General features: G+C 59.6%; 2 protein-coding genes across 2 annotated transcripts; both read left to right on the top strand.

The window, feature by feature from the left end:
• Positions 1–37: 37 nt before the first annotated feature.
• Positions 38–16187, top strand: TMEM8B (transmembrane protein 8B). Its single transcript, XM_026684990.2, is given in 14 exon segments — positions 38–188; positions 7027–7216; positions 7732–7939; positions 8538–8671; positions 9331–9602; positions 10722–10843; positions 10846–11067; positions 11324–11420; positions 11547–11670; positions 12952–13094; positions 13331–13509; positions 14106–14252; positions 14790–14906; positions 15262–16187. Coding segments are annotated over 14 exon segments (2385 nt in total). The 5' UTR covers positions 38–112; the 3' UTR covers positions 15616–16187.
• A 716-nt stretch (positions 16188–16903) lies between these two features.
• LRPAP1 (LDL receptor related protein associated protein 1) lies at positions 16904–23748 on the top strand. The gene is made up of 8 exons (XM_026684975.2): positions 16904–17136; positions 17230–17374; positions 18828–18952; positions 19789–19909; positions 20361–20525; positions 20968–21050; positions 21582–21758; positions 23040–23748. Exons 1-8 carry the CDS (start codon positions 16969–16971, stop codon positions 23103–23105), a joined length of 1050 nt encoding a protein of 349 aa, XP_026540760.1. The 5' UTR covers positions 16904–16968; the 3' UTR covers positions 23106–23748.
• The last annotated feature ends 1006 nt before the right edge of the window (positions 23749–24754 follow it).

Here is a 24754-nt window from a genome sequence, read left to right as displayed (position 1 = left end):
CAATGGGGAAGGCGCGGCCCCCGGGCGGCAGCTGGCCCCGACGACGTCATGGCTGCGGCCACTTCTGCGGGAGCCCGAGCGCGGCGGCCCGTCCCGGCGCGGACTTCCCAGGATGGGCTGCGCGGCTCTCGGGCGGCTCCAGCTGCTGTTCCAGCTGCTCGCCGGGCTCAGCCTGCGCCCGCCGGCCGGTGAGTGCGCGGAGGGCGGGCGGGGGGAGCGGGCCCGGCGGGAGCTGTCCGAGGCCCCTGGTGCTGAAGGAGCCGCCTGGAGCCCTTCGGCCAGGTGTTCGGAGCTGTCCGCCGCCGCCGCGGTGCTGAGCGCGAGCCGCGCTGGCGCTGGGAGACAGGGAGAGCTGAGGCGCTGCGGGGCCCAGCAGCAGCTTCTGCCCAGCTTCGCAGGAGATCCCGCTCCTTTCTGGAACGGCTGGCCATCTTGCCTCCCAGCGGCCCTGCGCTTCCAGCAGAATTGCCTTCCAAACCCTATGGCGGTCGGGTAATAGGGCGCGAAGCAGCGTAGGAAGGGGAGCGGAGGCGGTGGGGCAGGGTGAGAGTGGGAACCGTTCCTCCGAGCCCAAAGAGCCCTGGAGCAGGCCCTTAAACGAGGACAAGGAGGCCCCATGCCTTTTCCACCCATGGTGCCTGAATACAGTCCCCAGTGGAAGGGGCCCCATTCCCCTTTGGCACCGCTCTCCTTGTCTTCAGCTTCAGAGGCCAGGAGTTTTACTTTTTCCTCTCCTCCACAGGAAGAGGGGGAGAGGGAGAGAGAGGTACCTGCCAGTCTGCCAACCAATGGAAAGGGCCGCCTTTCCTGTGGAACTGCTGCCTATCAGCTCTCAGGACTTTTAATGACCTGGTGGTTGATGGCTTTCAGCAGAGAGCTCATTTTCAGGTGAAGGAATATTCTCTGTGCTTCCCTGAACTTGCAAAAATTGTTTCATGGCAGGGCTGCTCACATTTCTTGCCACGTGCCCTTGGCTCAGCACCCTTCCAAACACAACTTCCAAAGGATGTGACTGATGGCTCTGCGGGCCATGGAGGTTCTTCAGGATGAAGCCCCACCCCCATCTTCCTTATGACCCTGGGGAGTTATTGGTGCTGTTTTGGTGGCTTAGGAAACTTGCAGGGTTTGGGGATTGCCCTAATTTATGCATCCGCTTTTTGTCCTGAATGCACAAGCTCCCCACCAGAGCAGGTTTTCTTTGTGTTTGTCCCACGGAGGGTCTTGGATTTGTTTCCTGGAAAAGACATGGGGGGCAGGAGCATTTCAAACTCCACACTGAGAATCCATAGACTGCTCAACCTGAAAGGCAACCCTGAGGCCAAACCAAGATGTCATGGATCTGATGTCATGGTTTAGGCCCTGATTCCCCCCGCCCCCTTTCCCTTCTCAGTTCCCTTCTCTAGGCAGCCATTAGGGACGTATGTCTGAAGGACTCAGCCTGCTAGAAGCCAGCATGGGGTTCTTCAAACACAGATCATGCCAGAGAAATCTTATATCCTTCTTTGATTAAGTGACTAAATTAGTGGACCAACAAAATACTGTGGCAAACTATACTTGGACTTCAGTAATGCATTTGATAAAATAGACCACAGCCTAGTTCTTGGCAAGATAGAACAATGTGGGATAGACAGCATCACCAACTGGCTGACTGCCTCAAATGGAGGGAAGTATGGAGTGAGGTAACCTAAGGCTCTGTCTTAGGCCCAGGACTCTTCCACATCTTAACAAATGATCTAGATGAGGCGATTGAAGCTCAACAAATTTGCAGGTGACACCAAGCCGGGGGAAATTGTTAACACTTTAGATGATACGAGTCAAAATCCAGAAGGATCTTGGCAGACTTGAGCAAGACGCAGTTCACTGGTGAGAAAAGACTTAGGCAGAAAAATGAAACACATAGGTATAGAATGGAAGGTACCTGGGTTGATAGTAGTAACTGTATAGAGCACCTAAGAAAGGAGAAGCACCTTGTATAGATAGTAATAACTGAGGAATCTAGGTGTCCTGGTGAATCAGCACTTCAGTTTGAGCCAGCCATGTGCTGCAGCTGCCAAAAAAGCCAATGCAGTCCTGGGAGGCATCAGTAGAAGGATAGCATCAAGATCATGAGAAATTATAGCACCACTCTCTACTGCACTGGTGAGGCCACTCTTGGAAGGCTCCATACAGTTCTGGTCATAATACCAAAAAGGATGCAGAGACCTTAGAAAGTGTGCACAGAAGAGCAACAAAGATGATAAAGGATCTGGAGGCTAATCATACGATGAATGGTTGAGGGAGCTAGGTATGTCTGGCCTATCCAAGAGAGGGACTGGGGTGACCTGATAGCCATCTTCTGGCACTTGAGGGGCTGTCACAAAAAAGAGGGAATTGACTCATTTTCCAGGGTACCAGAGGGCAGGACAAGAAGTAATGGGTGGAAGCTTGTTAAAGAGAGATCCAACATAGTAATAAGGAAAAATGTTTTGACAGTGAGAACAATTAATCAGTGGAATAGCTTGCCTCCCAGAGTTGCAGCTTCTCCATCACTGGAAGTTTTCAAAAACAGATTGGACAGCCATGTGACTGGAATAGTACAGGGTCTCCTGCCTTGAGTAGGGGGTTGGAGTAGATTAAAAGACCTCTGAGGCCCCTTCCTGCCTAGGATCCCATGTTTATGCTTCCCTTTCAGCCTATGTGCAGCCTATGTCCATTATTCTGTGCTTCTTCTAGTCCAGGGGTCGCCAAACTTTTGGACCTCAGGAAGCACCAAACTAATAATTTTAAACCTCGTGGACCAGAGACCCTGGGAAAATCCCCCAAAAAGTCTGCAGGAAAATTCCCCACCCCATTTTCCTACCGATCGATTGTTCTTTATTTGGGATCGCAGGATCCCATCTCCAGCTCCGTTCTCAGTGGGAAAGAGAGAGACTTTTGGCTTCATGCAAGGAAAGCAGCAGAAGCAGCAGAAGTCTTTCTTTCTCTCCCCCAAACTCCGCCAGAAATGAGACTTTGCCAGTGCAGCCTCTTGGAGCAGAAGGCCTTGCAGGGTCCCAAAGACTCATTTCTGGCGGAGTTTGGGGGAAAGAAAGAAAGACTTTGGCTGCTTTCCTTGCGTACAGCCAAAAGCAGAAGAAGAAAGAAGTGGAAAAAAGCAGCCCGGTGGCCAGGCCAGGCACGTGGGGTGAGTGGGGCAAGTTACCCACTCCATCCTTTCCCCCCTCCCCTAACTTGTGTTGTTCGCAATGCAAGTGACGCAAACCTTGTGTTCCTGCGGGCCATGTGGGCAGCGCAGCCTTGTGTTCCCACGCAGCCTGGATTAATTGCTTTGGGGGTGACATTTCTCTGTGGACCACCAAAATTTTCTTGTGGACCACCAGTGGTCCCCGGCCCATTGGTTGGTGACCACTGATCTAGAGCACCTAAGAAAGGAGAAGCACCTTGAGAAGTGATGCAGGTGGCACACCTGTTCCATGCCTTGGCAGATGGCTGGGAGTGGAAGGGGGAGCCCTCTAGTACTCCACAGTCTCGCTGTCAGTTGGTGCTCCATTCAAAATCCAAGAAAGAAATACTTAGACTCCATTAATCAGAGAAAATATATCTTTTACTGGAAATCAAGTGGTAGCAACAAAAGAATTCTGAATCTGAGAAAATGGGCACGTAAATCACATATGCAAAGTGACCCCCAATAGTTCAATTGGCTCATCCAATTAAAAGTTGTGTATATCATCATGTGGGCATCTCCAGGTGGTGATGAGGCCTCTGTCCATTTACCTTGACATGTTTTGATAAAGAGTTGTGGCTGCGCGTAGCATAGGATAGAAGCCTAAGCAAGAACCTTCCCCCCCCCAACTTATACAGTTCTGTTTTGTAACACCTCCAGCTCGCTTCCCATAACCATATCCCCCCCTCCTCCCCCCGTTACTTATGACAGCCGAAAGATGCAAAGCAAAGGGAGAAAATCTTGAAGGCTGACATTCGCTGCCTGTGCTTCTCCCCACTCACCATCAGGCAGGGACAGACTTCCCATGTCCCAAATGTTCTTGAGGCTAAAACAGATGACAGCACCAGCCAGGCCTGAATGACCCATCAGAATTCATGACCAGGTTGCCTCCCTGTCAGGACACGTTGCAACACTGAGCTTAAAGTTCACGCTGGTCACTCTGTGAGTGTCCCTCACTCCTTCGTTTGAGGTTAACATGGCATTGGGGAGTTTGTGGTTCAGCATCTTGTGGGAATTCAGCCCCTGCCAGGTGTGAGCCAAGCCCTCTGATGACATCAGAATCCTTCTCTTTGCAAAGCCCATGGATGCTGTGTGACTATCCGAATGGGATTTCATTAGCCTGGTTTTAGCTATTAGTGCATATGTTACTCCGGCTGGCCAGCTAGTTCTGTCTGTGTTATTTGAGGGTTGTCTCTTTTTCTGATGGAACCATGGGCTGGACAGGCGCAAACAAGTCAAACGCTGCTGCTCTAGGCAGCAACAGGAGAGAGAGAGAGAGGCCCAGTCCTTCTGCTGCTTTGTGCATCCCACGAAGCCTGTTTTTGTCTGTCTGAGGGGGCTTCTGCCTACAGTAGCTGAGGCTTGTTGTGGGCGGGAGTCTAAGCCAGGCTCGTGAAGCTCCAAGCCAAAGGCGATCTGAGGACAGGCTGCCTCTCTTCCCAGTTTGCCAAGCGTAAATGAGGCACAGAAGAGAATCTCCCTAGCTGAGAGTTGAACTCGGGGCTCCTGCCACTCTCTGTGCTTGGCTGTTTGCTTGCAGGCATTTCATGAGCTGACCAGGTCACGTCATCAGTGCTCTGTGCACACGAATGCCCTGGTGACGTTTCCCAATCGGGTCATGAAATACCTGCAAGCAAGGATGCAGCCACCAAGGACTCCGGGGTTAATGATCCCTACAGCTCCCCAGGACACCTGAGGCCTCTCACCTGGTGGGAACCTGTGAGAAGGTTTTCCCTGCAGATGCAGCCCACCCACTTAACTGAGACAGAGAAGCCCTCAGCCCATGAACGACTCCAACCCCTGAGAAGGAGGACCCTAATGGAGCCTCCTCCTCCTGGGACGACCGGCAGGAGCACCTTGGAGGCGAATGTCCACAGCTGGACTGGGCGGAGTCCTGGGAGGAGGCCTGAAGGGGGAATTCCCTGAATCAGCTGGGCATGTTTGGCCTTGAAAAAGGACAAAATAACCATGTTAGTCTTAGCTGTTTATATTTATGGCAGCCACCCTTTCCAACAGACTCCAAATGTGGCTTGCAAGATCTAGCAGTGCAAAGGTGTCAAACTGGCGGCCTTTGGGCCAGATGCGTCATGCACAGACCACGCCCACCCCTGCTCCGCGAAGGGGGAAAACATTGCGATATGTCACATAATGGCAATGTGACACCGTGAGTCTGACACCCGTATAATAGTAAGTTGAACCATAATCAACTCCCCACCCCAGAACACAACCAGTGATTAAAGCACAGCTTAAAAGGCCCCACCAGCCCCACAGACAAATTCACCCCCCGAGTCCCATACAGTCCCATGTAGTTACCCCCCGAGTCCCATACTCTACCCGACTCTGTAGTTTCTTCCCCAAACCCCAAAAACTTTAACCTTAGACTGTCTACTATTGACCTCACCCCTTTCCTAAGAGGTCTGTAGGGGGCGTGCATAAGCGCACCAACGTGCCTACCGTCCCTGTCCTATTGTTTCTCTTATTCTTCTTTTATTTTTCTTATATGTACCCATTTCATGTATTCACAACTATGTATACACTTATACTTATTATCTTGTAAACAATTGGCAAATCAAATAAATAAACAAACAAACAGAAGAGGGGCCCTGCCTGCTCTCTCTGGCTCCAGAAGGCCATGGGTTCCAGGGACAGGGAAGCCGGTTTCAGACCGAGTTCATTAGATGCCACAATCCTAGTTGTGGCTTTCACCCAGGCACAAAGGGGAACTGGGCCCTATGGGGAAACTCTCCTCGGGGGGGGGGGAGTAGGGTCCCCAAGGGGCTCCAAAGGGGGGAGAGGGAGACTTCAGGCAACTGGCTGGGCCTCCCGGACGGAGGATCTCGCAGAGGCAAAAGCAGCCTTGCACACTGATTGGCCTGGTTATTCTCTCCACACATATTTCTTCCAGTTTGCCGTGAGACGGGGTGTGCATGTACAGACATAGGCACACACCCACACCCACACCCCTCCAGCAGGCTGCCTCGGCCCTTGGTCCCATCTCTGGGCCTGGGTGGCAGAGAGTGAGGAAAGCCCACTCACCCAAGGGGCAGCCTCTCCCTGCCTTTTGCCCTGATCTCCTGCCTGCTGGGCAGCTGACATCACCCCTGCTGTCCCTGTCGGAAGGGAAGAGGCCCTGCCTTCCCCCCAGACCATCTGGGGCAGCCAGAGTGTGGTGGGGGGGGGGGTGGGCAGCTGGGGAGGAGTGGAGGAGCCGTTGAGGCCAGCTCGAAGAGGCAGGCCAGGAGGGCCCAGCTGTCCTTGCAACCAGAGGCTGCTCAGCATCCTTAGCAGGGCCGTTTCCAGGGTCCCCTCGCTGCAAATACGGTACAGATATGGGCACCGGGACCTCTTCTAGAAGGCAGGCCCAGGAGGAGGGGCAAGAGCCGGTCCTTGTGGTGGGGCTTAAGTGTGCTTGCTAGGGATGGAGGGGAGCAGGAGGTCTTTGGGGGCAGGCAGGGGCTTCTCCGATCTTAGGCCAGCTGAGCCTTCTGGGGCGGAGTCTTCCCCGCACAGAACTTTCTGCGGGTTCGCCTTGGAAGCGCTGCGAACCCGTTTCGCAGAGGCAGAGAGGGCGGGTGAGAGAAGCGCCTAACCGCCTCCTCGGGCCGCGCTCGGGGGCGCCTGCCTGCCCTTCAGCTGCCAGAGGCTTTCCAGGCCTGCGGGACGGGTGGGTGGGTCTCGCTCGGGGACAGGAAGGCGGGGTAGGCGGGGCTAGAGCAGCCCCAGGTCTTGGGGAAGCAGCTGCCCCCACGAGGCTTGGGCCGGCTTCGCGCCCTGCCCTGCCCAGCAGCCGCCGACCGCCCTCCGCCCTGCCTCTCTTTCCCCAGCTGGGCTGCTCGTGACCGACTACTTCACCCGGACGCCCCGCAAGCTGAACGCCTTCCGCTCCTTCACCAGCCTGGAGCTCTTCCATTTCCGCATCCCGGAGGACACGGCGGCGGCCGTCTGGAATCTGGTCACCTTCAAAGAGCAGGGCGGCAGCCTGGGGGACCGATGCCCGGACCGGAGCATCACCGTGTGAGTCCAGGCGGGGCTGTTAGCCGGGCTCGCTTCCAGGCTCGCTTCTCGCCGCGGCCGGCCTGCAGGGTCCGGCAAAGCTGTAACGCTGCTGTTTCTGTCCGGGGGCTCTTCAGCCGGCCCCCGGCCCCTCGAGGGAAGGGTCCGGCGCTTGCAGCATTCGCAGGACGCCCAAAGCTTTACGCCCCGAGCTAACGAAGACTCGCTGGGAACGGAAAACTTTGCGCTGGGGTCGGGGGAGGGGGAGGCGGGATGTTTGGCTTTGTTAATTCGCGGGGCAGATGACAGGGTCCAGCCCTGCCATCCTCTGCAGCCTCTTGAAGTGCCAGGGCAGGGCAGGGGGTAGGGAAAGCTTTGCAGGCCCAAGCAGAGGGCTGGATTCCCATCTTGGCAGAGAAACGTGAACTCTCCAGCTCCCTCCTCCTCTCGCAGCCCCCTCCCACCGGGCCACCCCTCCCCCAACTCAGCGCCCAGGCTCTCCTGCCTCCAACTCCTGCCTTTGTCTCTCTGACCAGGTATTTCCGCTCAGGAGCGCCACCAGTCATTAACCCGCTGGGCATGCACTTCCCCAGGGACACAGCTGTGCCCGGCTCCTTTGCCCTCACGCTCACCTGGACGCTGCCCAACCGCACCACCGGGGTCTTCAACATCACCAGCCCCCTGCCCGGGGACTGGTTCCTGGCTGCCCACCTGCCCAAAGAGCAGGGCAAGATCTCTGTCAAGGTGAGTGGGGGCTGCAGGGGGGGCAGATCCCTGGAGGATCTGGGAGAGGATCTGGTCCCAGGGGAGGAATGAGGGCAGGTAATCTGCTGCAGTGGGTGGGGATGATGGAGGTTGTGGCCCACGTTGTGGCCTCCGTGGAGTGAAAAAGGCCAAAGAAGCTGTGATGCTTGTAACCTCCCCCCATAAAAAATGCCTGGGGAGGGAGAAGCCCCAGGAGACGGCTGGGAAGAAGCCTTGGTCGGGGCAGGGCCATTGGCAGGCGGGGGAGCTCCTGCCCCGCTCAGTTTGCTCCTCCAAAGGGAGGCAGCCCAGAATGGAGAGTTTGGGTGGGGGGGTGGGAGGCACTTCCCTGCCTCTGCCCCAGTGGGGGAGGGGGGTTTGGGGGTGTGTGCAGGGATTACCTAATAAGGGGTTCCTTGGGTGGGAAGAAGCCACAGGGAGGCCCTTGGCATCACACCTGTCTCGAGCGCAGCCACCGGCCCCGGACTCTTAGGAGAGGCCCATGCAGCAGCTTCAGGCCTTCCTGCAGGGCTGGGTCTGTGGGTGGGGGACAGTTAGACTGGACTGGAGTCTTCTGACAGGCCCCCTTTCCCCACAGGGACTTGCAGAGGACTGCCAGTATCTCTTCCAGCCGCAGCTCATCGTCCAGCGCCTGGTGGGTATTGGGGTGCTGCACCCAGGCTATGAGACGGACCACGTCCTCCCACCCCACAATAGGTCCCTGCTCTACAAGTGAGTGCCGTGGCCAGGGAAGGGGGGCTCCCCCTTCTCGGGGTGTGGGAAGTGGGCGTCCTGAGGGGGGCCCAAGGGAACGAGGTGCCCCAGGTGTTTCCAAGGTAGCATAAAATCTCACAAGGGGACCCTGGAAGAGGGAGGGAAGCCTCTTGGGGGGCACCTTTCCTGCAGGATCTGCTCCTTCCCACCTTCCCACAAAAGCTCCTCCTGCGACTCTTCCCCGTGGGACTTTGGCAGGGGAGGGATGTTTGAAGGGAGGACGCCCCCACTGGCCTAGCCCGGGGGTCCCAGTGAGGCCCCTGCAGACCCCAGATAGGGCACCCAAGACACCCCCGGCTCTCAGTTCAAAGTGGGCCACCTGGAAAGGCAACCGTTTTGGGTCCAGACTCCACTTCGTTGGCGGCAAGAGGCCTGCTGGGAAAGTCATGACATCTCGGGGGAGGGGAGAGCAGGGGGCTTTGGAACGAACGAACGAAGGTCGCTCTAAGAAGAAGGAGCCCTCCCTCCCTCCCTCCTCCCTCCTCCCAGGGCTCCCAGCGTGCAGGGAAGGCCGGCGGAGGGACTGGCCTGCCCGTCCTGGGCCACCACTGGGAGGGGCAGCCAAGATGACCAGTTACCCATCTTGAGGCGGGGCAACGAGATTCCTTTGCCCGCAGGGTCTTCGTGCCCAGCTACACCTCCAGGGTGCTCGTGCAGTTGCGCAACTGCCACAGGGGCAACCAGAGTGCGCCCGGCTGCCCACTGGGGCTGAGAGTGCGTGGCAAGGCCCCCCCTCTGCACAACTCCACAGCCGTGGACTGCCGAGAGCAGCTGCCCTGCCGCCTCGTGCTGGAGCGCCCCTTCTGGCAAAACTGGTACTTCGTCCTGGTGGAGAAGCTTCTGCCGCTGCCCGACCGGATCAGCTTCCAGCTGGGGGTGCAGCTGAAGGGTGAGCTGGGCCCACGAGGGACGGGGGACCCCAGGGGACGTGGCATGGAACGGGCAGCGCAGAATCGCTCGTGGGAGACTCCATGGAACGGAGCCAGCCCACCTGGTGGGAGGCGTTTCCTCCACTGAGGCCCCCCTCCCCCAGCCCCTCCCCCCTCCCCCAGGCAGCAGGTTGAATGTCAGGGACGGAGGCCAGGTGGGCTTGAGGGGGGCATCTCCTTTCCTGGGAGAAACCCGTGGGGGAGGCTGACCACCCTTGTCCAGCAGAGACAGAGGTGGGGGGAGGAGGCCTGGGCAGGGAGGGAGGGGGCTGCTCCTCTGGCACTGCCAAGTGGCAAAGCGCTTGGTCTCCCTCTTCCCAGGTCAGCAGCTTCGGGGGAGGAGGGGCCCCAAGGGGCCCCGGTTGGCTCCCTTCGCTGCCCCTTGGGTGGAAAGGACCCCTTGGCCGAGGGGTCCGCTGGGACTGGATCCAGGGGCCTACAGAGGGTCTCCTGGAGGAGACTGGAGGAGGCTGCCCTATTGGGGGGGGGGAGGGCTGCCGGAATGAGGGGCTGCTGGGTGGGCCACGATCCAAGTGCTGCTGTCACGACTCCAATAAAGAACGGACTGGAGCTGAAACAGCCAGGATGCGATACGACCATATTTTTTCACTTGCCTAGTGTTACCACGTGGACGCTACAATGAATATTCGTCAAATAACTAACATCGGCTTCCTGACAAGGAGGGGTGTAATAATATTCACGGCTGGATGTCAAGGGGGTGATATTGTAATAACGATAAGAAATAAATGAGGGTACATGGCCTCATCGAGCAGGGGAAAGGTGCAGTTACCATGTTTCTTTAATTTAAGGATGCCGGATGTTAGGCCGTGAAGCCAGACAGAAGGTGGTTATAGTAATTATGTTGTGATCCAAAGTATAACATGTTTTATAAATACAGCTCTGGGTTGCAACGAAACCCAGAGCTGACTTTATAAACATAATTTGACCGAGGTTACCTGTTGTGGTGTGGAAGACCAATAAAAAACTTCCCTGAAGCTACAGGAGTGACTTGATATCTTATCATTCACCCCCTCAATCTCAGACGAACAGCTGACAGCTGCCCCTCCCTGTCTTTGCAGACTGCTCCCGGACTGGCCTGGGGGAAGCCCAGCTACCTGCCTCCCACCTGAACATGCCTCACTCCTTCGGCTCCCCAGGAGGGCTGGCCCTGGCAGACCTCCTCCCCCCTCCCTCCCCAGCAGTTTCCAGCCCCCGGCCACCCCCCCGGCCCCCAGAGGAGGGGAGCACTGCTGGCCCACCCGGCCCACTCTGCGCAACGAGCTGGACACCTTCTCGGTGCACTTCTATATCTTCTTCGGGCCCAACGTCTCGGTGCCCCCTGACCGGCCAGCCGTCTTTGCCATCAACCTCCTGCCCGTGCTGGACAGCGGAGGGATCCTCAACCTGGAGCTGAAGCTGAACGTGGTGCGTCCTTTTGGCAGGTCCTGGGAGGGTCAACGGGTCAGTGGCTGTGGGGCGCGGAAGCAGCTGGCTGGGCAGGGGTGGGAGCCCAGGTGAAGGCAGGAGTGGAGAGTCGGTCTCCGTGACGGACTCCCTCCAACCACCCTCTGCCCCAAAGTGGCACCCCAAGACAGCAAGGGGCAGAACAGAATGTGGCAACGAGAGACGACTTTGAAGGGTTTGGGGTGATGGTGCAGCCTCCTCGTCTCTCTTCCTTTAGTCTTCTCTGCGTGGGGAGAACGCCTCCATCTTTGCCTGTTTGAACCATGAGGTGCCTTTGGCCTCAGAAGGGGACTCCTCGATCACCTGCCAGACAGGTAAGGTCAGAAGCCCCCCTCCGCCCATCTGCAGTGACCGGCAGGGGCTCCCCTTGCAGGGGGCTTTTGCTGCACCTCACAAGCAAGGCTGGGAGGCTGCCCTCAGCCGCTGCTTCTCCTCGGCAGAGTTGCTGGCTGGGTTCCTGCTGTCCATCAACGCCGCCTCCCCCTTCGCCCGAGTGCGGATTCCCTACCCCCAGACGGGGAGCTGGTACCTGAGTCTGCGCTCGCTCTGCACCATGGACCGAAGGTAGGGCAGCCTGGCGGGGCATCCCCAGGAAGGCAAGCCTGGTTGGCTGGAGATGCCCCTGCCTGTGCCCGGCAGTTAACTTTCCTGCTGGCCGTTTATATTCTGCCCCTCTGAGTTAAGGGTGATCCTCCTGTCAAAATGCCCAGCTAAATGTTTTGAGAGGGCATGGCCTGTTTGGAAGGAGGGAGGGAATCCACGTCGTAGAAACTTTCCAGAAACCTCCCCCGTGATATCAGTGCTGCAACCGTCAGGGCAGGAGAGTCCCTAGCGTCTGTGAGCCTCTCTGTGGCGCTGCCGGGGAGGGGGGCTCAGCTGTGGGGGGAAATGTCCTCATCTAGCAGGAAGCAGCCATGTGGTGCCTGCAGAAGCTGCTGGGGGCTCTTCCGCAGTGAGGTCTTAGCCCGAGGTGCCCCAAGGTGCTCAAAACAGCATCCGAAGCGGAAAGGCAGACTAACAGCAAGAGCACTTAGACTTACATACCGCTTCATCGTCCTTTTTACAGCCCTCTCTAAGCGGTTTTCTTGCCCCCCCAACAATCTGGGTTCTCATTTTACCCACCTCGGAAGGACGAAAGGCTGAGCTGGTGGGATTCAAACTGCCAAACTGCAGGCAGCAGAAGTAGCGCTTGCAGTGCTGCACTCTAACCACTGCGCCACCACGGCTCATTTATTTACGCCTAAGCAAAGGATAGGTTTCCCACAAGTAGAAGGTGGAAAGACCCTTAGGAAAAGCAGGGGGGGGACTCTTTATATACACCTTAAACATATTGGGCTTGGAATGTGTTTTTCAGTTGGTCAGTACCACTTCAATCTTCAAACACCCAGAACCTGTACATTGTACCATGCGTTATTCCATAACATTCTTTGCATCGCTTGTTAATAACTCATTCAACATTCAAGAGGTTTAACCACGAGGAGTTTTTGAGTTATTAAAGTTCACTTTTCTACACAATTCTCGGAGTTCTTTCCCATACCAACCATGTCTTCTTTCTCCAAAGAAGCCAGAAACGCCAAAGGCGGCTCCTTGTTGCCCAAAGGGGCCCCTTTTGCTCCCATCAGTGGGAGGCATGGCAGTTCTTGGGTGACACCCCTGGAAGAGGCTCTGGGCCCCCCCCCAGCTAGCTGCTCAGGTCCAGCCCCAGCCCTGCAACCCAGCCCTGGCGCTTCTTCCGCTTGCTGGCCTCTGGGCCTTCTCCCTCTGGGCAGCTGGGCCTGGCTGCCTGGCCTCAAGCAGCAGGGGGGATGCTGCCAGGGTGCTCCCTCCCTCCCTCCCTCCCTGCAGGCCCTCGTCCTGTGGGAACGTGACTGCCGAGGTGTACCTGCGCGCCTTCCTCTCCCCCTGCATCAATGACTGCGGCCCCTACGGCCAGTGCAAGCTTCTGCGCTCCAACAACTACCTGTACGCGGCCTGCGAGTGCAAAGCAGGTGAGTGGGTAGCGGGTGGGCCTGCCCCCGGATGCTGCCTGGAGGGAGGGGCTCTGTTCCCACCTGGCTCCAGGCTGCTGCTCTGCCGGCAACTGGCAGCCCCCACGGCCTGGTCACTTCTAGCTTTGGGGTAGCAGGGAGGCCCCCCCAGAGGGTCCCTGGGGACGGGCTTTGAAATACGGTGGGGGGAGCCCAGCCTGGCAGGGGCCGTCCCTGATGCCGGTCCTTGCCTGCAGGCTGGAGCGGCTGGGGCTGCACCGACAATGCGGCCGCCTTCTCCTACGGCTTCCAGCTGCTCTCCACCCTCCTCCTCTGCCTGAGCAACCTCATGTTCATCCCACCAGTGGCCATCGCGGTGCGGACCGGCTACCTGCTGGAGGCAGCCGTCTACGTCTTCACCATGTTCTTCTCCACGGTGAGAGCTGCCAGGGATGGGCCCCCTCCCCAAGACAGAGACAGAGGGAGGGGAAGGGCAGGGAGCTGTGGGGGGGAGGCTCACCTGCAGTGTTCGGTGGGGGGGATGGGGAGGCAGGTTCAGACTGGCCCTGGTGCTGCCTGCTCTGATGTGCAAATTTCTCTAAGTTGGTTTCCTGCCCCGTGGCTTTAAGCCAGGGATTGGCCAGCCACTCAGCCTTCTGGGTGGAAGGAGGGAGGGGGGTCTCCCATCCCTTTTCTAGTTCCCAGTGACGCTTCTGGGTTGGATGAGGCCCGAAGGAGCCTTGTGGCCTTCTGGGCCAAAGACTCTTTAACTGGCAAAGCCTCCCCAGCAGCCACAATGGCCGGTCCAGCTGCCCAGCATGCTAGAAGAGTCGCCTCCATCTCCCCTCTGGTGCAACTGAGTCCTGGGAGGGGGGCTCCATCTTCCCCACCACCACCACCTGCCCCAAGACCTCCCTGAAGTCTCTGGGGGTCTGGCCTGGCAGGGGCCCCCAAAGGAAAGCCCAGCTGGCCAGGCTGCAGGGCAAGGGCTGCCCGGGTGGAGGCAAGCGTGACCCGTTCTGCCCCTGCCAGTTCTACCACGCGTGTGACCAGCCGGGCATCGTGGTTTTCTGCATCATGGACTACGACGTGCTGCAGTTCTGCGACTTCTTGGGCTCCCTCATGTCTGTCTGGGTCACCGTCATCGCCATGGCCTGCCTACAGCCCGTCATCAAACAGGTAGAGAGAAGGGGGCAGGGCTGCGGAAAGGAGCAGCTGGGAGCCCAGGCTCGTCTCCCTCACAGGGCTGTTGTGTGGGAAAGGGAGATCGCTGTGGATGCTGCCCTGGATCACATAGGGAAGGCTAGAAATTGCCATCATCTCAGCTTTGACCCCCCCCTCTTCTCCCCCACTCCCCCCCTCCGTTCCAGAGTAAATGAACGCCCGGGCACACTCCCTCCCCTGCGCTGCTGCTGTGCCAGTGGGGGGCATAGTCCTCTCATCAGGGTCAGAAAGGGGGAGAGGCTGTGGGGCAGGAGAGCCCCAGCAGCGTCCAGGAGGCTCGGGCCCTGCCGGGGGTAAGAGGAGCGGTGAGCCTGGCATGCCAGCCAGGAAGCCCCATGGCTGGGGGGTGGGGGGCTGCTGCTACCAGCCACCTGTGGGGCTCAGGGCTCCCCTGCCGGGCCGACTCTTCTGCTGCAGGGAGGGCTGGGGAGGCAGGCTGAGGGCCCTGAAGGGGGGGCTGTTTCTGACCCCCTGCGCTTCTCCCCTGAACAGGTGCTGTACCTGCTGGGAGCCATGCTGCTCTCCATGGCCCTGCAGCTGGACCGGCACGGCCTCTGGAACCTGCTGGGGCCCAGCCTCTTTGCCGTGGGCGTCATGGCCACTGCTTGGGTAAGGACCCCGGCCCCCCTCCCTGCCCCCGAGGCTCAGCTGCCCAGCCTCGCTGTGGGGCTTCCAGGTGGAAAGACTTTTGGACGCGCAGCAAGGGCCGTCCATGAACCGGAGAGCCCCTTCGAGAGGCAGCCTGGCTTTGGGGGAACAGCCGCCTCCTCGACCTGCAGAAAAGGGGGACCACGCCTGCTCCCCCAAGCTCTGCTGGCTCCATTTCCAGCAAACCTTGTGGCCAGGCCTCCTGTGGCAGGCAGCCCCAAGGGGATAACTGGGCAGGGGGGGTGGAGCTGCCCAGAACGGCTGAGAGGCACCAGCAGCCACTCCTCGGCTGGCTCCAACCTTCTTCCGCCTGCAGACGGTTCGCAGCATCCGGCGGCGGCATTGCTACCCGCCCACCTGGCAGCGCTGGACCTTCTGCCTCCTGCCTGGGGCCCTGATCGCCGCCTCGGCCGTGCTGCTCTACGCATTTGTGGAGACGGAGGAGAACTACTTCTACATCCACAGCATCTGGCACATGCTGATTGCCGGCAGCGTGGGCTTCTTGCTGCCACCCCAGCCCAAGGCAGAGGCGTCCGGGCTGGCAGGGCCCCTGCCTCGCCGGAAGGGCTGCGGCTACCAGCTGTGCATCAATGAGCAGGAGGAGCTGGGCCTGGTGGACCCCGGCACGGCTGGCCCTGGCGTCTCCATCACCAGCGTCTGCACCAGCTGATGCATGGTGGCGGCTTAGGGGACTTCAGACAGATGGGCAGCCTGGCCGAAAGCCCCCCCAGGCGTACCACTCTCGCTCTGGACTCTGTGCCAACTATGGACCCCTCCAGCCTTGGCCCAGGGACCTCTGGTGCCAAGGGAGGGGAGCCTGCCATGTTCCTTCCTGCCTGGCCACCCAGGGGCGATGCAGAAGAGGAGCCTTCCTCCCGCACCAGGCCCTTCCCTTGCGCCCCCTCCCCAATATGCACACACTGCACTGCAAGAGCCTTTCCAGGGGAGGGGAACAGCCCCCCATCCCTGCAAGCTCAAGGCCTTTGCACCCTCAGAGGGGCACAGCAGCAGCCGCTTCCAGCCTCAGAAGTCTGGGGAGGCCCGCCCGGTCTGGCTGGATCCCCACAGGAAGGCCAGGCGGCTGCTGGTGCCCCCCCCCACCGCCTGACCGTGCCTCCGTTCCAGTGGGCAGGGAAACCCATCATGCACCCAGCCAGAACGTCAGCGCCTCCTAGGTTTTTGGGGGCGGCGGGGGTCTCCTCAGCTGGCCAGTCTTTCTGGGCAGCGGCCTCCAAGTTCCAGGCCTGGCCGGGCCTTTCCGGCTGCAGCTGCAGGGGACAAAAGGGCCACGTCCGGCACTGCCCCCGCGGGCTCTCCATCCACCGGGAGAGCAGCCGGGAAAAGGCCCAGGAAGAGGCGCCGGGGAATGAGCAAACTCCCGTTCCGCCCGCTGTATCGCACTGGCATTAAAGGGAGACGCCCGTTCAGCCTGTTTCTGCTCGGGCTCCGCGCGCCGTTTGCAGCGACCCGCCGGCCGACGAGCTGGGGTGGGGGGACACCGCGCTTCCACCAGGGCGGCCGGCTGTGGCTGATGGGGCGGGCAGTTCTAGGCCGCCTCGCACCATGTGGGCGGCGGGGGGCACCGTTTCCAGCCCCAAATCCCGGGCAAGCGCGGGGCGGCTCGGACTCCGTTCCCTTCGCTTTCCACGCAGCGCCGCTCGGGGCGCCAGGGAGGCCGCGGACCTTCCACGCGGGGCCGCCCCGGCAAGGCCTGCAGGTCCGCCTCGTCCCCCGCGGGGCTCCTGGCTCGCCCGCCCCCTCCCTCCCGCAGCCATCATTCTCCCCGCCCTCCCCAAGCGCGACCGGGGAAGGGGAGGGGCTTCCTTCCGGGATCCCGCCCATCCCGGCGGCCAATCAACCGCGGCGCCCGCCCTCCCGTTTCCCGACAGCCTTTGCAGGGAGGCAGAGCTCCCCCTCCCCGGAAGTGGCGCGCCCGCCGAGGCTCCGCCCAGGCTGAGGGGCGGGGCCTGCTTCCGGCGAGGCGGGCGGGGCGGCTGCTGGGGTCCGTCGTGCGGGGAGCGCCATGGCGGCCGCGCGGTGCCTGCTGCTGCTGCTGCTGCTGGCGGGACTGCTGGCGGGGGCCGAGGCGGGCGGCGGGCTCTACTCGCGGGAGGCCAACGAGGCCGCCACAGCCTCCGCCGCCGAGTTCCGCCTGGTGCGCCTGAACCAGCTGTGGGAGAAGGCGCAGCGCGTGAGTGGCGGGCGGGGGCGGCCGGGGGACGCGGGCGAGGCGGGGCGGCGGGACTGACGGGGCGGCCGCCTCTCTCCCTCCCTCCGGGCACAGGTGGGGCTCCCGGCGGTGCGCCTGGCCGAGCTGCACAGCGACCTGCGGCTGCAGGAGAAGGACGAGCTGAGCTGGAAGAAGCTGAAGGCGGCCGGGCTGGACGAGGACGGGGAGCGGGAGGCCCGCCTGAGGCGCCGCCTGGAGGGTGAGAGGGGAGCCGGGACCCCCCACCCCCCCTTCGCCCGGGGTGCCCTTGGCAGAGAGGCCGGCTCCGTTCCTCCTCGCAGCCCACCGCCACCCCCACCCTCGACGCCGGCTCCTGCGCGGGGGCTCCTCCCTGCCTGCCTGCCTGCCTCCCCTTAACCCGAGGCCGCCGGTTCCTCCCATCCCCCGCCCCCGCGAAGGCCTCGTGGTTGCCTGTTAACTGCGCGAATGCGCTGAGCTGCCCCTGAAAGGCGGGCTGGTCTTGGGCTCCCCGGTCCCGCTGCCCGAATCTTCTCCCTGTGGTCCCTAAAGGTCCCCGGCTGCCCCGGCTTCTCCAGCTGGCCAAGACCCTCCGGAGCCTGAAAGCCCCCTCCCCTCAGGGTTCAAAGGGCAGCCTCCCCCGAACCGGTGGATCATTAACTGATGTCCGAGCAGTTCAGAGATTAGAAGCGACCCTTGGCTCCCGTGGCCGGCAAAGGCTCCATGGAAGTCGGGTGTATTGTGGCAGAGCCGAGCCAGAGCTGAGGATCGCAGGCCAAACTCCAATCCAGCTGGACCTTTATGGTCAGGGCACAACCTGTGGACCGTGAGATCGGCTGAGCCTCCCTTAGGGCCCCCCTCAACGCCAATACATATCAGTGACTCTCCGTGAAAGAAAGAAAACCCCACACCCTACAAATCGTGCTAAGAACACACGGTCCTCGATACGTCTCTGTGCCTAACATTACATTATAATATATTGCACCAATATGAACATGTTGCACTGGCCCTGCAAGTCCATCACGCTACATACTTATGGATGTTATCCACGGATAAAAGCTGTTCTTCAACCTGTTGGTGCGGCTGGCTGTGCTTCTAGATCTCCTACCCGATGGTGGGAGAGGGAAGAAGGGCTGACTGAGGTGTGAGCTGCCCCTGACTCCTTCGGGTTCAAACCCCCGTGTCTGATCCAGGTCAAGCAGGGTGTTTTTGGAACGGGTCGCTTCAGGTGTAGGTCGGTAGGCAGCTGCCGCCTTCTCTCCGCTGGCTAACCTTGTAGAAGCCTGTGGGGAAGACGCAGCAGGGGCTTTCGCTCCCCCACCCCACCCCTCCAGCGCCCTCCCTCCCTCCCACCCCTGAGTCCATGGCAGACTGTCTCCCATGGTAGCAAGGCACAAGCAAGGCTGAGGTAGCAGCAGTTAATACCTGACTAAAATAGGTCAAATGGCCCCGGATGTGCGCTTGCTTTGTCCAGAATATGTTGCTTCGCTGAATCCGATTGAAGGTCAGTCCACTCTGTGGTTCGGGGGGGGTGTGTGTGTGTGGAATTTCCCAAAGGGCAGAAAGGGCCGGATCCTCCTGACACCCCAAGAGAGTCCGGTGGCTGCTCACTCCCAGTTTCGCAAAACCGTGAAAATAAGTGCTGGTGACCTGGGCCCAAATCGCTGCCTGTTTCTCCTTCGGTTTCCCTCCAGTGACTATGACTAAATACGGCTTGAGTGGGAAGAAGGAGGGGCAGCAGTGGGAGACCAACCACATCCAGGAGGGCTTCGGGCAGGATGGCCTTGGGGACCCCCGGCTGGAGAAACTCTGGAACAAGGTCGGTTTGGAGCCCCCAGAGTGTGTGTGTGTGTGGGGGGGCTTATTGGAGGGCTTCTGGTTTTCATTGGTTCAGAGTTTTCTTTCCCGTTTCCCTCCAAGTTGGCATGTTAAAAGGGCTTGAGGGGACACGATGCCCAGTTGCGTTGCAGGGAGAAGGAAGATCCTTGGCACTCTATAACCTGGTTGGGAGGGATAAGAAGCCCCCCTTTGGTTCAGGGGCTTCAGGTACTACAAGGATGCCCCCCAGAGCCCCCTTTGGCAGAGACTGGCTGCCTCTTCCCAGTCCTGGTGGCGCCTGCCATTCCCATCCTGCAAGCAGGGACCCTCCGGTCACAGGGCCGCTGGGAACCGATCTGGCCTCCTCCTCCTCCTCCTCCTCCTCCTCCTCCTCCGCTCTGGGAGGCCCTGCTGGGCTGCCTCCTGCTGGGCCCGGAAGAATTGCCTTCCTCTCGCAGAATGGGGGGGGGCGGGAGAGGTGCCCCGAAGCAGAATCTCTTTCCGGAGAATAGGATATCAGGAAGGTTAGCTAATGAATCAAATCTAAAGGGCTGCTCGCAATCACCAGGGGTAATTTGGGCAGCATGCAATAATCCAATAGAGTCATGCGTGTATGAAAACCATATAAATATGTAAGAGCGCTATTAACAATTGAATATTGAAGTATTAATGTTAACATTTAATATCAACTACAGCTAAATTATTAAATGCTTCCCGTTAGATTCCCCCGGAAAATGTATCTTCAGTATCCCGTTGCAAAGTTTTCGGAAGCGACTCTTCCACTGAGGCCATTTTTTGGCAGAGAGGAGTAACCCTCCTGCTTTCTCTCTCTTCAAGGCCAAAAGCTCCGGGAAGTTCTCGGAGGAGGAGCTGGAGAGGTTGTGGAGGGAATTCCAGCACCACAAAGAGAAAGTCCACGAATACAACATTCTGCTGGAGACCGTGAGCCGGACGGAAGGTAGGTGAGCCCCCAGGGAGTCGGAGGGGGGGCGGGCAGCGAGGCAGGCAGAGTCTCGCCTTAGGGCGCCCGGCTGGCTCAGGTGGACTGGTCAGGTGGTCTGTCATTGAGTGAAGCAGTCTCTAAGCAGGAAGCCAGTGCCCGGGGCTGCTTCCCAGTCTTTCCCTTTGGCTTTGAAGAAGGCCCGGCATGAGGGCAGGTGCCCAAGGGAGCCCCTGATCTCCTCCTGTGCCCACCGTCTTGGCTGGAGTTTTCAGGGCCCCTGCAGGGCCTTTCTCTGGGGAGCCGCTGGGCGCTGCTTCCTCCCGTTTGGTTCTGAACAAGAGATCCCCCGGTTTCCTGCTCTGCCTTGGTGATTGTTCATCCAGGAGGGCTTAGTGAGGCCCCACCTGTGCTGCGAGATCGGGGCCCTGGGTGGGCCTGCAGTGGGTGCCAACTCCTCTCCTTGCAGATGTCCACAAAAACACGATCGACCGCCCGGCGGAGGAAGAGAGCGCAGCCAGGAAGGAGCTGCTGCATCGCAAGCACTCGGAGCTCCAGGAGCAGCTGCACAGCATCAAGCAGGGCTTCGAGCGCCTGCGCAAAGTCAGCCACCAGGGCTACGATTCCGCCAGTGGTAGGCGCTCCCTCCCCCCTCCCCAGGGGCCCCCAGGCCCTGGGAGGGGGGAGGCAGCCAAGGGTCTCCCCTCTTAGTTGGCGTAAAGTCCAAATGTGGGACTCGCGGCCTGGAGGCAGGTCTGCAGCTGCCCTGAGGCTGTCCGGAGGGGTCAGGAAGGGCCCTGGGACTCACTCCAGGCTGGCCTTGGGACAGGAGCCCCAGCCCAGCTGAGTGTCCTTGGGAGGAAAGGCCAGGGGGTCTCAGCCCTTCTTCCAGGCCGCTTCCAACTGCCGGTGCCCAGGGGCCCCGTGCTTTTTCTCTGCCTTTTTGCACAGAAGGCGCTTAGTGTTTTTTGGCCGCCTCTACCAAGTCCCGCTGCAAAGGCGCCTTGTGGAAGTCCTTCCCAGACACAGAGATCCCAGCAGAGCCCTGGAAATGCGCCTGTCTTTTCCTCCTCCAGACTTCGAAGAGCCCCGTGTGATTGACTTGTGGGAGTTGGCTCAGTCCACCAACTTCACCGCGCAGGAGCTTGACTCCCTCCGGGTAGGCAGCCTGGGCGCCTCCGTTACCCCGTTTGCTCCTGCCCTCTGCCCTTGGGAGAGGAGAGGGCGGCTCTCTCGCAGGCCTGGGCAGCTGGTGGCGGCCCCTTCACTCTTCCCAGGGGTCCTGAAAGCCCCCGCGGACCTGTGGCTGACCCATAGAACGGAGAGGGGCCATTGAATCCGGCCACCTGGTCAGCGCAGAGTCCCACTGGCGGTGTCCCCCACAGCTGGATGTCCAGTCCGTGCCCTTGTCTGGTGAAAGTTCTAGGACTTGTAACTTTGCACACTTGGGGTGGTCTCAGCTGACTGTCCAGTGTATTGTCTCTGGCCTGGTCAGGGGGTCTTCTGTAACCAGAGCGACTGCCCCCCCCGCACTCCTTGAAGGGGCTTCCGCCTGTTTGCAGCTGAGGCGGTTTGTGCGGTTGTGCTGCTGTGCATGCAGGAGGTGGCAAGCGCTGGTGTGGCTTAGAGCGGCTGGGGGGGGGGTTGGGTGGCTGCGTGACGAGCGACCAGGGCGCCTTTTGTGCTCCAGGAGGAGCTGAGGCATTTTGAGGCCAAAGTGGAGAAGCATCACCACTATCAGAAGCAGCTGGAGATCTCCCACCAGAAGCTGAAGCACGTGGAAGGAACGGGGGACAAGGAGCATCTCGGCCGCAACAAGGAGAAATACGCCGTGCTGGAAGAGAAGACGAAGGAGCTGGGCTACAAGGTGGGCTGCAGGGAGCCCCCTGCTCTGAGAGCCTCCTGCCCCTCCTGGGAGGGGCGGAGAAGCTGCTGCTTCCTCACCCGTCCGACCTCCAGCCTCAGAAAAAAAAATCCCCGACCAGGAAATCATTGCAGCAGAACCCTTGAAATGTATGGAGAGGGGGGAGAGCAGCCAAGCCCTGGGAAGCCCTTTCCCTCCCCTGCCACGCTGCCCTAAGCTTCGACCCTGACCCGGAACAAGAGAGGAACCCTGCAGTGGCCCTTGGGCGAGGGGGCCCCCGGGTCAGACCAGAAGCCTTCCTGTGGGGCGGTCCACAGGTCCTGCCCTGCGGGGGTGTACCTTTCCTCTGACCACCTGCGGGGACCTTGAGGGCAGAGAAGTCGGGATTACGTGCGAACACAGAGGACCCACCGCAGCAGAACAGGCAGAGCAGCTCAGCCGGGTCCTTTTGGAGTTGGCCCTGGGCTGAGCCTGACAGAGGCTCCTTCAGGGGACAAACCCACCTCCTGCCGTGAAGAGAGACGGTCAAATATGGCCATTCGGAGAGGATAAATGCACCTGGGGTTGTTTTTTGGCGGGGGGGGGGGGAGGCTTGGCAAAAGCCCAGCTACTTTTCCCTCAGCCAAAGGGAGCTGTTGAGACAATGGGCTGCCTCCCACCGGGGCTTCAGCAGCCGGGAACCCCTGTGGCTCCTCAGCCAGCCTTTCGGCATCGCTTGCTGGGTCTCCCCTGGTAGGAAGGCCGGGGGGAGGGAAGGCCGCCTGCCCCCGCCCCGCCCGCCTGCCTGCCTGCCTGCCTGCAGAGCACCAGTTGGAGCAGAGGGGTGGCTTCCAAGGAGGCTGGAAAGGAGGCTGCTCCGGGTAGCTCCAAACCGAGTCTTGGGCCGGGTGGGGGATTCCCAGTCAGGCTGGCAGCCAGCGGTGCCCTCTGCTCCTTCCCGGGGCCATTGCTGCCTCTCTCTCTCTCGCATGCCAACCCTGCCCTGGTGCTCGGGGCGTAGGAGGCAAGAGGTGCCCAGTGCAGAAATGAGACAAGAAGGGTTTTCCTTTAGGAGGTAAAAACCGAGGGCGGGCTTTAAGGAAAGTAATCTTACAATTTCTTTTTTCCTCATTTTTACATTTGTATCCTGTAGTTTTAAAATCCTGCGGGGGAAATGTTACATGTTTTTTTTTAAATGAAATGGCAGAGTTGTTTGGAAGATGTAAACTGAATAAATTAAGTTAAATTATAACTGAAATGTCTAGTATCTATTTAGGATGAATAAACCCTGTTTTGTCCTCCCAGGTCAAGAAACACTTGCAAGATTTGTCCAGCAGAATTTCCAGAGGCCTCCAGCACAACGAACTCTGACGCTTCACCTGCTCAGCCTTCAGTCCGGAAATGCAGACATTGCCTGGCCTTCGGCCGCAGATCTTCACCGGGGTTGCTTTGGGTTTTTCTCCCTGATGAAGTCGAAGTCCCGATCCCACCCGGGTGCTGCTGCTTCATGGCGGCGAACATAAAATCCTGCTGGAGACAAAGGTCCCCTGGCGGTTGATGGGAAGGGCACATGTGGCAGGCCCAGTGGTTTTGTTCCAGGGCGCACCCCCCCACACACACACACACCCCGTACGAACACAGATGCGAACCCCGTTAGGAAGTCCCTGCTGTGCTCCCGTGCGCCCTGCCTGCCTAAGCCAGAAGCCTCTGCCCATGTTTTTGGCTCACGCCTGTTGCTCTAAGGCCGAAAGGGGAAGTGGCCGCCTCTGCTGGCTGCTGAGCAGAAGGGTGGAGTCTCTGGGGCAGCCCCACCGGTCACCTGCTCCATCAATTTGGGAGGGGGCTGTAAGCAGGAAGGACGCCGTGCTGGGGGGGGGATGCCTGGAATTGACCGCGGGCTTTTCAGGATTTGAATAGCATCGCCACGATTTCTGCCGACTTGTGGTGGAGGGTCTAACGGCAAGTTCGGAAGGGGAAACGCTCGTGATTGTTGCATAAACGCACTCCTGCCACACCCTTTGCTGTGCTCTGTGTTGATTCTGACATTGGGAGGCTGGGGTGGAAGTGGGGGAGAAGGTTGGGCACGTGGGGTGGGGGAAGGTACGTTGCCTGCCCGTCTCCTGTCATTCTCCTGGTCTGGGTGGGGGGTGGGGGGGGGCAAGAGGCTATTCTCAAGTGATTCCTTCCAGCTGACTCCTAAAAGGTCACCTGGTCATCTAGACGTTTGTGGTCTGGGCACGCTCGTGGACCTGCAGATCTGCAGAGTGGCTGGGAGAAGGAGCGGATCCTGGCCTCAGCAGGAAGGAAGAGGAAGGGGGCTGGGAAGGGGCCAGACTGGCTGTTCCGACCGAAGGGCTGCCCCTTGGTCAGCTAGAGGGGGTCAGGAAGGGGCTGCAGGGCTGGCCTGGTCTTCCTTAGCGGCGTTAGCCAGGGGTCACCGAGGGGGCTGCCTGGCTCTGTGAAAGGAAAATTTTGGGGGTGATGTTGGATGCCGGCAGGCCATGGGGGAGGCTCCTTGTTCCTTCCGCGGGCGGGAATCGAGTTGCCGACCTAAGCAGGGTGGGCAGGTCCAGCGTCCTACCACGTGAGCCCCTGCAGCCCCCACTGCGGCTGGGGAGCCTCAGGCCGGTCCTGCCATATCAGGATCTGTTTTTAAACCCCTTCCTTCTGAGTGGTTTCATTTTTTATTTCTGACAGAATCTCCCTAAGTTTCTGGGTTGCCTCCTGTGATCTTAAACTTTCCTTGTTCTCCTTTCCTGGAATCTCCTTTCCTGGAATCTGTACACAACTCGACAAACATTGCGCAATCTTTATGTTTGGCAACAAATCTCCTTTATGCGCATTGTTGTTTCTTGGCAGCCTCTTCCTCGTCTCGCTTCTTCCTCCTGTGCTTCCCTCCCCCTGGGGCTGCCGTAACTTCCCTCTTTTCCCAGCAGCTTCTGCCCCCTCCGCCTCCTCTCCATCTTCCGCCTGCCTGCCCGTTTTTTCAGGCAGGATCCACCCCGTGTCTTCCTGCAGGC

Source organism: Notechis scutatus, chromosome 2, assembly GCF_049901735.1.
Source record: "Notechis scutatus isolate UNSWTSFEM ecotype Mainland chromosome 2, rNotScu1.2, whole genome shotgun sequence".
Classification (NCBI taxonomy): Eukaryota; Metazoa; Chordata; class Lepidosauria; order Squamata; family Elapidae; genus Notechis; species Notechis scutatus.
This window is presented reverse-complemented; position numbering and strand designations above follow the sequence as displayed.